Raw genomic sequence first — 16492 nt, 5'->3', positions numbered from 1 at the left:
TTGGAAGGTAAAAAGAAATAAAGCTACAAAATTCAGCGTCTATGAATTAAAAAAAGACTACGAATAAGATAGAAAAGGAAATAACTATTCTTTCATTATAAAGCATCTCCTACTGCTTTTCTTTCCTAAGAAGTTTTACGGATGCTGCGATCACGAATCAACAATTCATACTGCAACGGTTTTTTTTTCATTTTTAAAAAAAATCTTTTGACAAAAAAAATTATATATACCTGTGAATGGTAGATGTATGGCAGAAGTTACGGGACTTTTCATGGTAAAAGTGAAGAAAGGAAAAGCTTTACATTTGTAAGAGAATTAATTGAACAAATGTATCGTGGAAGAAGATTATTGAGGTTATAATTAAACATGTCGACTCTATTTTTGTTTATACCTAAAAAAGAAAGTAAATTCATTAGAATTCAAATAAGACGATGAATGAAATACCTACGACAACTGAAGCATGAAAAAGCAACACTGGGATTCTATTTATCAAACAGCGGATGTTGAGTTTCCGTGTTAATTTTGCCAGTTACAGTCTGATGCGCAGTTGCGAAGGGGATATGTTCTTCGTTGTCTCTCCTGTACATCCTAATTTTGAGTGATGCACCCGAAGGTTAAATCCGGTCAAGCTGTTTAACATTATTCACCACATATTTTTAAATCTTCAATCACTCTTTTAATATGGACGAATTTTTTGTCAACATATCATTTTGAATTTATATCAACTCTGTACTTTGAAATTGATTCCACTCAATAATTTTCAAAAGCAATGCAACAATGAAGAGGGGTGATTTACTCCATGATCATGGTGGTCATTTTGACCGTTAAAATATAAAAAATGATTACTTACAAGTCCAAAATCATGCGGGTTGAAACGTATAAATGGGGAATTAAACAGGTGGATGTTACCGTGACTAGAGGGCGTAACACTTTTTATTGTATATTGTTTTCGTGATTACCCCCACAAGATTCTTAATAGCTCTTGAGTAGTAAATTAAAATACATTAAATCACTCTACAATGTATAAAAAAACATTACTCATGTGCATATAAATTACTCATGTTGTACATAAATGTTAAATACATGAAATAGTTAAAAATATATTAAATATTGTGCATAAATCAGAAAAGAGTTGAACACCAGTAAATGTGGCAATTAAAGCGTATAACTTTATCCTGTACAAACAGTTTAGACCCATCCAACTTTCACCCACGTGTTTGTGGGGTTATGAAAACATGAGTTGTTTTTTTTTCAAACAGTGTTGAATGTTAATGGAAAAATCAATTAAATGAAGTTTTGTGTGAAAAAATGGAAACAGTTGGAAGGATGCGAAATTTAAAACGGAAACGATCGACAGCAGCTGACTCGCAGCCTCAAACTAATATAAACTTAGGTTTTGTGTGTGCGTTGGCGTGCTCGAATGAAGTATTGAAGAGCAGTGTAGAGAAGAAAGATTGGGCTTGGTAAGATGGTAAAGTGAGAGTGAGAAAAAATTGTAACTTTACCCTTTTAGGTTCGTGATCGGTTCCAGCACCTGGTTACATCTGCCCATAAGAAATCCAGGTAATCATTTGACCGTTACAAAATTCGACTTGTCAACTAAAAATTTCTTCAATAGTTATTCATTTCATCGATGATCAATGGATCTGTACTATTGGAAAGCAGTAATGGCTATATATTTTAATCCTACTCCATCTATGTTGTCATGATTGGTGGTATCATTGAGACATTCAAAACACAAGGTAAGCATATTTTCTTTGACAATACAATTAGATGATTTTTCATTTTCGCATAAATCATGAAAAGTTTATTTTTAAAAAAAACATTCCCAATGTCTTAAAGGTCTATCTAGAAAAAATTTAAAAGTCCGTTAAAGTTAGCAAAAGACTTTAAACGTCCGGAGCACCAGCTGTTCCTCCCACTCTTGTCTCTTTTATTTCTTTTAGATCCTGTTGCTATCTTTGCCGAGTATCGCGAGATGATTTTGGGGGTTGAGTGTAGTGGTGAAGTTGGTGGAGCAAAAGAAAGCCTCTTTCAGGCAGCTGGATCATGAAAGATCTTGTAAAATACTCACTCACGCCCCTCACTTTTCGTCTTCCTACTTATATACGGTCTACATCTATTTCTTATATGCTATATATAGTAAACCTACAGCTCACAAGCCCTTCTGTTCGTGGGGGTGTAGGATATCAGTTATTCGTTTCACTTCTGCTCATTTCAGGATCGCCAGATGTTGATAATTAAAGTATGATGATGCTCTTTTTTTTTAATAATTAGTCCAAATTTAGATAGAATTTTAGCAGATTTTGTGACTTCAATAAATCAAGATATAAATGATGAATATTTCTTTGTTAGAGTTCACTACAAAAGAAGTTGACCTCTTTGTGATGGATATGGACAATGCAGTGTTTGACAACTGATAAGAAAAGTGACAAAGGGTGTGAAATTTCCCGCCGTTTATGTTTGGCGGGAATTCGGAACTGGAAGTGAAGATTGTAACGGCCGTTGGTCTTTTTGGTTCTTCGAAAGTGGCAGGTGCAACTCGGCCAGACTTCATTAAACGCAATCCCATCTGCGTCCTCGTGTTTTCAAGACGCCACTCGCGGTTGGCATTCCTAAGAGAAGGAAGACGAGGATGAAAAGAGCCAAGGAAGAGGAAGAAGGAGAACGGAAAGACGCACGTGCACTTCTTTCTCATCTTGACTTTTTTAGTTTCTTTACTCTCCTGACCGTTGAAAATTTTTCCCATGGCAACAGTCTATTTCATCACCTCATTTTGCAACAAAAACTGCCATTATCCAATGTCATAGCACTCACATACAATCATTTATCTCAACAAAAGACTCTTTAATTGATGATAATAACAAATAATATTATTAATTTTTAAAAATAACTGGATAAAAATAGAAAACACGTGCGTGAATCTTTTGGGGACTTGATAGCTAGTTAAGGGATAATATGGATGAAGGAAGGAAGATCTATTGAAGAAAAACAGCGATAGGGATGTCAAGATGGTTAAGAATTATTTCTTGGAAGTCAGAGCATGTCGCGTGGCTAACCCAGAACTGCGCGTGCCATTTCTTTTATATCTTGGATGCCTATTAAACTTGAGTGTTTCTTATATTCCTGACTAACTTTAAAAAAATTACAATTATGGTAAATTATCATCTTCCCATCATTTTGAAGTCCATATAAATATCTTTTGGTACTACAGCTGAAGTTAAAAGTTAAATTGGCAAACTTGCTTAAAAAGTGTTATTAATATAATAAATATTATTGAGCAACACAAATTTATGTAGTCATTACTTGCAAATTAACATCTTAGGGGTTTTAAATTTTAAAGGGAATCCAGATCCCACAGGCATAAATTTGTTTAAGCTGCGTGAGGTGAACAGCTGACAAATACTTTAAGGGAGATCAGCACACAGGTAGTACCCAGTGTGGAAAAATACTTTTCACACCATGGGAAAAACCGTTACAAATTTAATGTGTTGATTGAACTTATTGGTATTTATAATTTAACATTCATTCCTTAAAAAAAAAAACAACAATGACCATTATCTTCTTCCTTTAAGATCGACATGTAGATGTTGTTGAAATTATTATCAGCAAGTTTGTTTGAGCACGCGTTTGTGTAAGCCTTCTATTCTATGTATTTAGTCAGGCGATGAAGTACAGAAAAAAATAAAATATTATTCATTGTATGGTACATAAAAGTTTGCACCTGCCAACTAAATGTTTAGCATACAAATTTACACAGTTTTTTGGCATCTGCGTTTGACGTAAATCTATTTTTTTTTTTTACAATTTTAACTTGAAAATTTTGTCAATGTTGTTTCAGTTATATCATGTGTATGTAATCTGAGGAAATTATAATTACAGACTTAATTTATTGCTTCCATAGATATCTTCTGTAGATTTTATAAACAGAATTATTGAATTTAAATATGTAATTGCGGTTGAAGTAATTATATCTCTAGAATTTTCAACACAGTGTAGTTGATAGAAATGTTCATTGAAGCCTATCATAAGTGGTTAGAGTTTGCTGTTTTATATTATGAGAATTTTCAACCTAACCTGCAGTGCATCTGACATGGGGGTTGAATTGAAATTAATTCTCACAGTGAATTTGAAGTAAAAAAAATTTTCTCTTAAGCCGGAAATAAAAATCAATGATAAATATAATGCTAAAATGTATTGTTAGCTCGGTTGTTTAGTTAATTAGAAAAAAATCCTTCAAAAACTGATACCATCTGTTTTTAAGTTATGATACATCCAGGTGTTAAATGAGGGGTGTGGTCATCACTTACATTTCCATCATACTCATTATATTGTCGTGATAACTGATCTATACTGATAGAATTTCTCGACTAAATATACGATTGAAGCATGATTAAGCAATTAAACTGCATACAGTGTTATTTATATAATTTCAAAAATTTTATGAATTCGAAAATGAATTTAATTTGAGCTTAAATTATATCTATTTATTTGATGAAATTCTTTTAATATAAAAATGTATGAATAATCTTTAATAAGATTTAAAAATGAGTGTATATGAAGTTTTGCACGATAATTAAACAGATGACGTGATGATAAAGAATAAATTATAATGATAATTACAGAAATTAAAATAGGTATACCATGACGACTATTCGTGCATTAATATGTTCAATAGTGACAACATAAATTGTCTGTTTAAATTAGCTACTCTAACTGATACTTGTTCCCAACACCATATGCAGTTAAAACTAAACGAAATAAAACTATTTTCCCAATAAAGAATATTGAAAATGATTATTCATAATGTTTATATAAACAAGTTTTCATAAAATTTATTATTAAAGATAAACTTTTATTAGCTAATTATTTAAATCTTTAACAATAATTTATAATAATTAACTGATATATTAATATGGCAATAATTGATTTTTTATGTAAAAAAAGTCATTAATATAAATACTGTCATGCCATCTGATAAATTGACATTGCCATTGTAATATTATAAGTTTCATTAATTAACTCTACAATGTAAAATATGCATTGAAATGTTATACTATCTATAATTATTCAATGAGTCACAAAAATATTATCTTATACTGATTAAACTAATTACATATATCATTTTACATATTACTTTTTGAGCTAATAGTAATTATTATTTTAAATATTCTATAATTTTAATTAGATACTCTATAAATTACTTAAGGAAGTTCTCGTGATCTTACTTTTTTATGTTTTTTCGCCATGTAGTATAAAATAACTACAATGATTATAATTGCTACTACTAGTCCTGCTAGAATACCAGCGATATTCATTCCAGCTGAAATGCAATCTTCCACTAGAAAAAGAAATTATCCATTTATTAGTTATCTATTTTTTTTTTAAAATCTACAAATAAATGTATTTATATCAATTTTACCTATTTTTGATGATAGATTGCTGTCAGTATTAAATACAATTAAAGAAACATTTCTTATAGATAATTTGATGTTTTCAGCAGTTATTTCTGTTACAGTATTACATACATAATGTCCAGTGTTCTTTTGAGTTTTAAATAACTTCAAATTGTTGGTTGAATTACCCATCAATGTTCCATCTAAATAGAAAGTATTATAAGTAAAACAAAAATTATCTAGTAATTAATGTCTTAATTATTGTTCAAAAGAGAATCATTAAGAAATACTTACCAGAAGCATTGGAAAAATGAGTGTTATCAAGGAATAGCCTAGCTTGCACATTATCTAAAGTAGCTACTTTACCATCATTTACAAAATTTAGGACAATGATATTATGTTTTGTATCATTAGTGTTTATCATCGATCTTGGAGTTCTTTGTTTCTCTGGTTCTTTCCAATCAAGTATCATTTGTGAGACTTTGTCATCACAAGTGCCACTCACATGAGCTGTCGAGGGAACTTTCATGATTCCATTAGCAGCCTGAAAGTAATAAATAAGATGATGAATCAATACATAAATATTATGAGAAATTTAATGAAAATAAATTGCAAATAACTCATCCAATGAAAAATATTAAACTCACCTGATGATTTTTTTTTTTGTAAGCAACACTTAGAGTCATCGTCATATTTGCTAGAATACACGGGACTCCAGTTGACTCATTTGCCACAACATAATTAAACTTATCACCTGACATAGTAAATAATTCAATAGAAGATGAAGTAGTAGGAGAGACAGTTGATGATTTTCGAGTAGTAGGAGTAGTAGAAGAATGGGAATCATGTTTAGTAGTAAGATTACCAGATGCTACAGTTGTAATTGTCGTTGTCGATTGTGATGGAGTAGTTTCATTAGATGATTTTGTAGTTACTTTAGTCGTACCCTTTGATGTAGTACTAGGTACAGTTGTCATTTCTGTTGTATTTACACTGCTATCATTTTTAGTAGTAACTTTAGCAGTTGAATTATCAGCCAAAGTTTCCATCACAATTCCGCCAAAAATTTCCATCTTCACTTCAGTTTTTGCTTCAGTGGTACTAGTAGTTGATGCTTCAGTAGTACTAGTAGCTGATGCTTCAGTAGTACTAGTAGCTGATGCTTTTGTAGTACTAGTAGCTGATCCTTCAGTAGTACTAGTAGCTGATGCTTTTGTAGTACTAGTAGCTGATCCTTCAGTAGTACTAGTAGCTGATTCTTCAGTAGTACTATTTAATGAATGAACTTTCGTAGTTGCTTCAGTAACCATAGATTTTTCTGTCGAGCCAGAAACAGTTGTTGCATTTTCAGCTTTTTTCGTTGTACCATTATTTAACATAGTAGAAGCTGTACTACTAACAGACTCAACTTTTGTTGTAGGAGCACTGGTAGTAGAAGTAGAAGATGTAGTTGAATTTACACCACTAGGAACATCATTGCCCATATCTGTTGTTGTATGATTATGCATTGATGATGCTGTAGAATTATTAATTTCCGTTTTTCCTTTTGTAGTTGTTTCTGTTTTAGATGTTGTCACTGTTGTTGATGAAGGTGTAGTAGAAGTAGCATTTGTAGCATGATTGGAATCTGTGCTATTAACATGATTAACTATAATTGATGTTGATTTAGCATCAACAGTTGTTGTTGGAATAGGTGTTGTAGTAGGTATTACTTCTGTAGTATTAATTGAATGAGTAGAGTCAGAAGTAGATGTTGAAGTATTAGAATTTGTGCTGGTAATCGCACTTGTTGTGCTAGTGATTGCACTTGTTGTTACACTTTTCTCTGTTGAATTACTTGTTTCAGATGTATTTGGAGCAACCGTCAATAAAACGTTTCTTGCTAAACGATCTGGATCTGTTGAATTAGTGGTAGAAGCAACAGTTGTTGCGTTTGAATGAACTGATTCTTCAGTACTATTCTTTTGGGAATGAGGAGTAGTCGAGGTTGGTTGTGGAGTAGTTGATGTTACTACATTTATTGTTGTAGCTGTTGAATTATTTATTGGTGTTGTTGATGTGAGTTCAGTCGCATTAGTGACTGATGTATGAGTAACAGATGAATTATTTGCTAAAGTTGTTGCATCAATTCCAGTAGGTGTTGTGCTGGCTACTGTTGTTGTTTTATCTTCAGTATCACTAGCTGACGATGATACTAAAGTCGTCGAACTTGGAGTTGTACTACTGGTATTTGAATTCGAAGTTGTACCAGTAACATTATTTGTTACGGTAGTACCTTCGGAACTGGTTCCAACTGAAGTAGAATGAATTTTTTTTGTTGAATTTTTGATTACAGTTGATAAAGTTACATGATGAGGATTTGCAGTAGTAGATGTTACATTTGATGTTAGAATAGTCGAACTTGTTATATTTTTTCCAGTTACTTTGCTCATTTTTGTTGATGATAGATTAGTTGTTCCAGAAACTGGAGTTGTTACATTAATTGATGCTTTAGTAGTACTTTCTACACTTGTTCCAGTTACATTATGAGTTTTTGTTACATTTATTTTCAATGCAGATAAAGTGGTATTTAAAGAAGAATGCGGAGAAACAGTAGTCGAAGATATGGAAGTAGAGTTATGAGTAGAATTAGAGACAGTAGATGTTGGTAATGTTGTTGTACTTTTTATACCCTTTTCAGTCGTATTATGATGACTTTTTGTTGAATTAGGTTTTAAACTAGAACTAGTAGTAGTAGTAGTAGTATTTGACAGAAGGGAAGAAACAGTAGTTGAGAGTATCGAAGTAGCATTCATAGTAGAATTTGAAACAGCAGTTGATGGTAATGTTGTACTGATTACACTTGTAGTACTATTCATACTTTTTTCAGTTGAATTATGATTTTTAGTTGAATTAACTTTTGGAGTAGATGCAGTTGTAGTAGCATTTGAAGAATGCGAAGAAGTAGTAGTTAAAGAACCAAAAGTAGAATTTGAAACAATAATTGATGGTAATGTTGTACTGGTTATTTTTGTAGTACTATTCATATTTTTTTCAGTGGTATTATGATGTTTAGTTAAATTAACTTTTAGAGTAGATGCAGTTGTAGTTGCATTTAAAGAATGCAAAGAAGTAGAAGAAGAATTTGAAACAGCAGTTGATGGTAATGTTGTACTGGTTATTTTTGTAGTACTATTCATATTTTTTTCAGTGGTATTATGATGTTTAATTGAATTAACTTTTGGAGTAGATGCAGTTGTAGTTGCATTTATAGAATGCAAAGAAGTAGACGAAGAATTTGAAACAATAGTTGATGGTAATGTTGTACTAATTGTATTTGTAGTACTATTAATACTTTTTTCAGTTGCATTATGACTCTTAGTTGAATTAATTTTTAACGTAGATGCAGTTGTAGTAGCATTTAAAGAATGCAAAGAAGTAGAAGTAGAATTTGAAACAATAGTTGATGGTAATGTTGTACTAATTGTATTTGTAGTACTATTAATACTTTTTTCAGTTGCATTATGACTCTTAGTTGAATTAATTTTTAAAGTAGATGCAGTTGTAGTAGCATTTAAAGAACGCAAAGAAATAGTAGTTGAAGATACAGAAGTAGAATTTGAAACAATAGTTGATGGTAATGTTGTACTTGTTATATTTGACTGACCTCCAGTATGATTATTAGTTGAATTTTTCCCAGATGTCGTATGGGCTACATTGAGAAAACCATTACTAAAATTACTGAATGCAAACATATCGAAGAGAAAACTCATAATCTGTTCTTTATGTTTATTATTTATTGTTAAACCTGATGTTGCTGATATTATGGTATTTTGATGCTTATTACTATTATTCTTAGTTATAGCATGCAAAGGATTTATGGTACTTAAATGATCCATACCACCAATTAAAGTATTAGGTTTCATGCTTGTTACTTTTTTTTTATCTACGATAGTTACTTTTATTTAATTTATTAGGATTTAAGGAGTTTTAAATAATCAAATGTTTTGTTTTTCTATAATATTACCTGAACTTGATGGTATCGTGGTTGCTATTGTAGTGGAATCATTTTCAGTAACACTTGTTTGTGCTAGTGTTGTTGTTGCTACAATTTAAAAATTCAAAAATAATCAACAATAAATTCAATAAAAATTTGCAAAAAAATACTCGACTATGAATTTATTGTTTATTAAAAAAACAATTATCTTTAACATGATAAATAGCTATTTGTATAATCATAAACTATTTTTACCTTCATTGATTAGAGCTAAATTGAATGTAACAGCAACAAATAACACTGTACGTATAATCCACATTTTGATCCAAAAATTCAAAACGATTGAAACAAACTCAACACTTCATACTCTTTATAAGATCAATTCTAAAGTTAGATGGGGTCAGTAATGATGATGAGTCTTTCACTATTGTATTAATGTATGTAGATAACAATTTAGTGGTAGCTAATTAGGTGTGTACTAGACGACTGTCGTGGAAAAACTGAAAATGTTCAGATATATTAACGCAAAGTTATTGAAGATCTGGCCTTTGTAATATTCAATATCTTAACCCCCCCACTCTACTAAGTCAATTTAAGTCATGAAATTTTTAGTCTGTACAACGGTGATTGCTTATGTCGTTAAAGAAAAGCACGTATTACTCGAATAACAATCTGTCATCGTCATATCATACAAACACACTTTTAAATTTTACATATACCTTAATATCGTTTTGATGTTAAAACATTAGAGTAATGTAACTCATTTCAATTATCTTTAATAAGTTTTCATTAAATTAATTATATCGTTGGTAATAAATTTTATTGAAGAAATATTTAATTGTTAACTAGATTGATATAAAATTTTGTTTAATGTCTTTTTAAATGAAGTATTTGTTCTACATAGACCCTAACAAAACCAATGAACCCATTTGGCCCACTATTTAAATATTAAAAATGATATTCCTAAGAAATTATTTTAATTATAAATATTTTATTCTTTTTTTATGATGTTTCAGGTCAGGACAATTGATGATTGGGATTTTCGTGGTTTTAATGAGTCCACAGTATATATATATATATATGGCAAATCAAAATTTATGCAGCTTGGAGCATAAATCGGAAGTGGTTGCATGCACTAACGAATATAGTTGGAAACCATGACATTTAGGATTTTATCGTTGCGTCAAAACCAAATTTCATTGAAAAAACTGATGATTAACATTAAAATTTACCACAGCTGTCTGACTGTTATACTTTTTACTAACCCAATCATTTTCATTCACATTATAATTTTCATAAAAACCACTTGACATAATAATTACTTTTTTATTACTAGTTTAATATATAATTTATCTATGTCAAGGCTACTTATATAGTTTTCAAATTGATATCTCAATAGTAAGACATGTTTGATATGACAAAAGATTCATTAACATATTCAGAAAAATAATTGAAATTTTAAGAAAACATTTATTGTTAATTGTCAACCATTTCTATTACCCATAATCCTTGAATCAGACAAAACAATTGTCAATTTAATACATAAATATGGATTTTTATTATTTTACATTTCTTTGAATTGCGTCTCAATTTTAGCTTATTCATATTTTTTTTTTTTTTGTATTTATATTACTCTCACTTTAACTGTCATTGTAAATATAATAACTCATTTTTCAGTACATATTTATTCAAAGAAATTTCATTTTTGTCAAATTCAACTATTGGATTATGATAATTATTTATTGTCTATCAAATTAATGAGTTAATTAGTTATAATTCAAAACAAAAATTATTTTATTTGTTTAAGATAAATATATATAGATTAAAATATATAGATATATATTTATTTTAAAATTCTAATTAATTATCATGAATGTTTCATTAAGATTTTATTACTAATCAATTGCCTTTAACAATATACTCTTTAGTGGAATTCATTCTGGTATCATGAAATTCATTACTAATATTTAAATAAATTATTTTATCTAATTGTCATTAATTAAAAACACTTTTGATATATTTTAGTTATTTTAATGGAATTTTCCATTACTTTTTTCAATTGAAAAAAATATTTAGTTAAGTATTTAATATTATTGTTTTATTACACACAAACAAAAATAAAAATGAAGATATTATTTTAATGATAATTTAGAGTTATAATATAAAATTAAAAGTTGTATCGAATTTTTGAATATTGTAAAATGATCAATTTTCTTTTGTTGATGATATTTGAGAACACACCATACGTCATCCATGACGAGATGGATCGTGTCGAATTTCTTGGTGTCATCTGCTCTTCGTACTCATCTCGATCGATCGAAAGATCGTCCATATCATATTTCCTGAAAATATTGTCAAATGTCAGCCGTTGTGTTTCGGGTTCGAAATAAGCACGATGTGTTGTTTTATTTTTATTTTGTTTTGTTTTAAGTGTCTGCTTACGATTAACTGCATTAATGTTTTATTATTCTTATATTCATACAAAACTTCCGCACTGTCTGTGATCGACAGTACCGAAAGTCTTAAACATAAATAATAACACAGACACATTTATCATTATGTGTCATCTGCTCAAGGTTCTTCAATGAAGATAAGTTAATGATATTGATCACTTAAATATTTTGTAAGCCAAAAGAAGTGAATTTTCTTAACATACATACATATTTCATGAACTGCATATCAAATTGTGTGACATAGCACACCCCATTAAAGTATATTCAATGCAAAATTGACATAAACAAACTATAGATTTTTTAATATAATTAAAAAATATTTTTAAAGGGTTTAATTTTAATTGGGTTTAAATAAAGAAAGGTTTTTTTTTTTAATAAAAATAATGACTAAGTGTTATAGTTTGTGTATGATAATTTAACATTGAGCAAACTTCAGGTATGTTTTTCTTTATCAACACACTTCAGACTGATGGTGCAGACAAATTTTTCAGTGGCAATCGGAAGTAACATAATTCCTTCATTTACATATGAATAATCATTTAACTCAAGTTCGTTACTATGGAATGACACAGAGATCTGATTGTAATTTATGCTGATTACAATGTAATCGTCAACAATATATGGAGTACAAATTCACGGATGTGGTTTTGGCGTGACCATTACACCCAACAGTCGTGGTATGGTTTAATGAATTTGCAAATTTGTTGTATAATAGTACAAGGTGTACTTACGAAATGAAATATAAAAACAAGGGTAAAATCAATGGGGGTGGCATGAAATAATAAACATGTAAATCTATATATTATTTAAGCTGTGTGTAGTCGAGCATCCTTCCTCTTCCTTCTTTTTAAAGGTTCTAAACTTCCGGAAGCTAGCGCACTTTGGTAAAACATTCATCATTTGTTTTAAAAAAAATCATTTACTTTCTACTTCGTTCTTTTTTTAATAGTTTTTAAGAATAATAATAATTTTAAAAAGATCATATGACAAATTTTAATAAACATTTAAATAATTATTATACTACGACATCATTAAGATCCTAAAAAAATATAACCTCCAAGTATTCAAGACAATACTTAACTTTTTAAATAAATGCATATTTTTGTTGTATTTGTAGCTGTGTAGACCTTTAATAAGAAAGGCCTGAGTAAGTTTTAATAAAAAAAATTATTATACCATTATTAATATTAATATAAATGAAATGTATTCAAATTTAGAGTTTTAATTCTAGTCAATGGAGAAAAGAATTCTTTATTTCTCATAATAATAGCTACATTAGTTGTGAGTAATTGACTTATTTTCTGCACCATAAAAATTTACACTTGTTTGGATGGTTGCCCAGTACAAGAAGTAAAATAATTGTCTTCCTGACAAAGAAATAAGTGTTCAAATATTGTGTATAACTGTGCGTACATAATTTTTGAAACTTCCATTTCTAGAAATTGAAATATTTATCCGTTAGTTATTAAAATTAATTTTTTAGCACTTAATAATAGTAAATGTAACAAAGACCCATTAGTTCCATGTAGGGGGGCACGCAGACCACATGGTTGTAACGTATTACGGTCATTCAAGTGAAGCTTTATTGAAAGATATCAAATTTACGGAATTTTAAAGATAAACATTTATAAGTTATCTGTAAGAAGTGATCCTAAACTTTAGATCAGGTTCTAGTAATTGATTAATGACATTTTTAACAGCTGGAGTTTAGAAGAAGTCTTGGGGTAATCCAACACCTTGTGGATTTGAGGCAACTAATAGTTAACTTTAAAACAATAGTCACAATGTGCGATAAAAAACAGTTATTTAACAACTATGCAACGTTTAAACAACTGTTTAGCAGAATGCAACCTTTCTTTTTTTTTAAATGTTAAGAAACAGTTGCCAAAAAAACATCTCTTTACCACATTTAAACCGTTCGCTTACCTTTTAGTTCATTATAACTTGATGTGGCGGATAATTCATTTAGAAACATAAATCTTCTTTCACTCGACAGTCAATGTTTGCTAGAATAAGTTTACTTAATTAGTCAAGTAATGATGCTCTGATCATTTTTTAGCCTTAAGGCCAAGTTCAAGTCACGAAAATAGCTGTTTGCCCGGGGTCGAATTGCAGCATAAATTATGCTTGGATCATAATTTTGACTAGGGCATTGGAAAGCTCTTGCTTTCAGGAATCTATTGATATGCTTGTGGTCCATGTACGACTTATAGATCGTAAGTTATTAGCGAAAAAGAAAGCTATGCTGCAGTAGAGCATAGAAAAACCTTTAAACGCTCATAACTCGAAAACTAAGCGAGATACGGCATTTTTGACGGGGATATCCTATAGGGGGGATCCAATTTAATACTTAGGTCTAGATCTTTCATATGACCCCTCGATCAACCCCGTAGCATCATTAGCATAGAAGTTATGCATATTTTGATGTATTACAGTTTTTCACAAATATCTCGAGATTTTTCTGACCAACCAAAGTCAATAGCTACTGTTTTGGACTCGTCTCGTCAAGATCTTCCTAATGCCATACATAATTTTATGATCTGAGCATAAACACGATTATATGCTATTTTTTAAAGTAAAAAAAAAAATTTCCCTTTTCTTAATAATTGTGGGCTCATTCTCTGCGTTTTGATACTTGAAAATGCGGAAGTTGGTTACCCATTACGAAAATTCATTTTTACACCCCTAAAAACAGGCAAGACTTTGAGCCTTGATAACTCCTAAATGGTAGGTCCAAAAATGTTTTTCAAGGACGTTTTGGAAACCTCGGAATCTGCGCTAAACATACATATTCATACATGACCTTGAAAAAATTTATTTTACCCCTAAAATTGCAAAAATAGAGAAGAAGTCGCACTTTTTTAGGAAGATCACTAAATATTATTGCGATTTTAGGGATGAAATAAATTTTTTCAAGGTTATTTGTAGATATGCACAGTTAGCGAAAACTTCAGAATCTCAGCTAACTGTGCGTATCTATAAATAATCTTGAAAAAATTTATTTCATCCCTAAAATCGCAATAATATTTAGTGATCTTCCTAAAAAAGTGCGACTTCTTCTCTATTTTTGCAATTTTAGGGGTAAAATAAATTTTTTCAAGGTCATGTATGAATATGTATGTTTAGCGCAGATTCCGAGGTTTCCAAAACGTCCTTGAAAAACATTTTTGGACCTACCATTTAGGAGTTATCAAGGCTCAAAGTCTTGCCTGTTTTTAGGGGTGTAAAAATGAATTTTCGTAATGGGTAACCAACTTCCGCATTTTCAAGTATCAAAACGCAGAGAATGAGCCCACAATTATTAAGAAAAGGGAAATTTTTTTTTTTACTTTAAAAAATAGCATATAATCGTGTTTATGCTCAGATCATAAAATTATGTATGGCATTAGGAAGATCTTGACGAGACGAGTCCAAAACAGTAGCTATTGACTTTGGTTGGTCAGAAAAATCTCGAGATATTTGTGAAAAACTGTAATACATCAAAATATGCATAACTTCTATGCTAATGATGCTACGGGGTTGATCGAGGGGTCATATGAAAGATCTAGACCTAAGTATTAAATTGGATCCCCCCTATAGGATATCCCCGTCAAAAATGCCGTATCTCGCTTAGTTTTCGAGTTATGAGCGTTTAAAGGTTTTTCTATGCTCTACTGCAGCATAGCTTTCTTTTTCGCTAATAACTTACGATCTATAAGTCGTACATGGACCACAAGCATATCAATAGATTCGTAAGATCTAGAACTTTCCATTGCACCAGTCAAGATTATGATCCAAGCATAATTTATGCTGCAATTACAGCAATTTTCTGTTTTCAGAAATTTAATTCTAGTATTTCGATCTAATATCACATTCCTAGATGTCGAAAGGAAAATAGTGAGAAGTCAAACTTAGAAATTAGAGAAATTTTATTTTCCAACCACTTTCCATTTTTTTTTTGCTAAAAAATTAAAGGGTTTGATGTCAATGTTTGAATTCTTCTTTTCTCAAGATTGATGCTGAGAAATGCAGTGTAAGGTCAAAAAAATGAAAACAAATCTCTTTACTTTCAAAATAAGTGAAAACAGGAAATTGCTGTAATTGCAGCATAAATTATGCTTGGATCATAATTTTGACTAGGGCATTGGAAAGCTCTTGCTCTCAGGAATCTATTGATATGCCTATGGTCTATGTACGACTTATAGATCGTAAGTTATTAGCGAAAAAGAAAGCTATGCTGCAGTAGAGCATAGAAAAACCTTTAAACGCTCATAACTCGAAAACTAAGCGAGATACGGCATTTTTGACGGGGATATCCTATAGGGGGGATCCAATTTAATACTTAGGTCTAGATCTTTCATATGACCCCTCGATCAACCCCGTAGCATCATTAGCATAGAAGTTATGCATATTTATATTAGGTATTGCCAATTTTCGCAAATATCTCGTAATCTTATTGACTGATTTCCATGTTCGACAACTCATTTTCTTCGTCTTGATGCTGAGAAGTATGGTATTAGATTCAAAATTTAGCAAATTAATTTTTCGACTCTCAAAATGTAATGAAACCGGAAATGGCTACAATTTTAGCAAAAATTTCGCTGGGATCATGATTTTTAATTGCCCGAACTCGCACTTTTCTTTCTGATAACTTAGACGGAGATGGATAGGTATATCCGTTGCTCTGT

The 16492-nt window shown here is 30.3% G+C and overlaps 1 protein-coding gene across 3 annotated transcripts; it reads right to left on the bottom strand.

Annotated features, from left to right (window-relative positions):
* Positions 1-4907: 4907 nt before the first annotated feature.
* LOC118075072 (serine-rich adhesin for platelets-like) lies at positions 4908-9879 on the bottom strand. Of its 3 annotated transcripts, none has more exons than XM_035096698.1 (7): positions 9628-9879; positions 9403-9480; positions 6631-9087; positions 6044-6582; positions 5691-5940; positions 5423-5599; positions 4908-5341 (listed from the first exon to the last, which is right to left on the bottom strand). In XM_035096698.1, exons 1-7 carry the CDS (start codon positions 9689-9691, stop codon positions 5205-5207), a joined length of 3702 nt encoding a protein of 1233 aa, XP_034952589.1. In that variant the 5' UTR covers positions 9692-9879; the 3' UTR covers positions 4908-5204. The 3 variants fall into 3 exon arrangements, with proteins under 3 accessions (XP_034952589.1, XP_034952588.1, XP_034952590.1); XM_035096699.1 differs by having other exon boundaries at positions 4909-5341; positions 6044-8333; positions 8655-9087; XM_035096697.1 differs by having other exon boundaries at positions 6044-9087.
* Between the last annotated feature and the right edge of the window lie 6613 nt (positions 9880-16492).

Source organism: Chelonus insularis, unplaced genomic scaffold (assembly GCF_013357705.1).
Source record: "Chelonus insularis isolate UGA/USDA-ARS -01 unplaced genomic scaffold, ASM1335770v1 contig_145_pilon, whole genome shotgun sequence".
NCBI classification, from domain to species: domain Eukaryota; kingdom Metazoa; phylum Arthropoda; class Insecta; order Hymenoptera; family Braconidae; genus Chelonus; species Chelonus insularis.
Note: the sequence above shows the minus strand (reverse complement) of the source record. Positions and strands in the feature narration are given on the sequence as shown.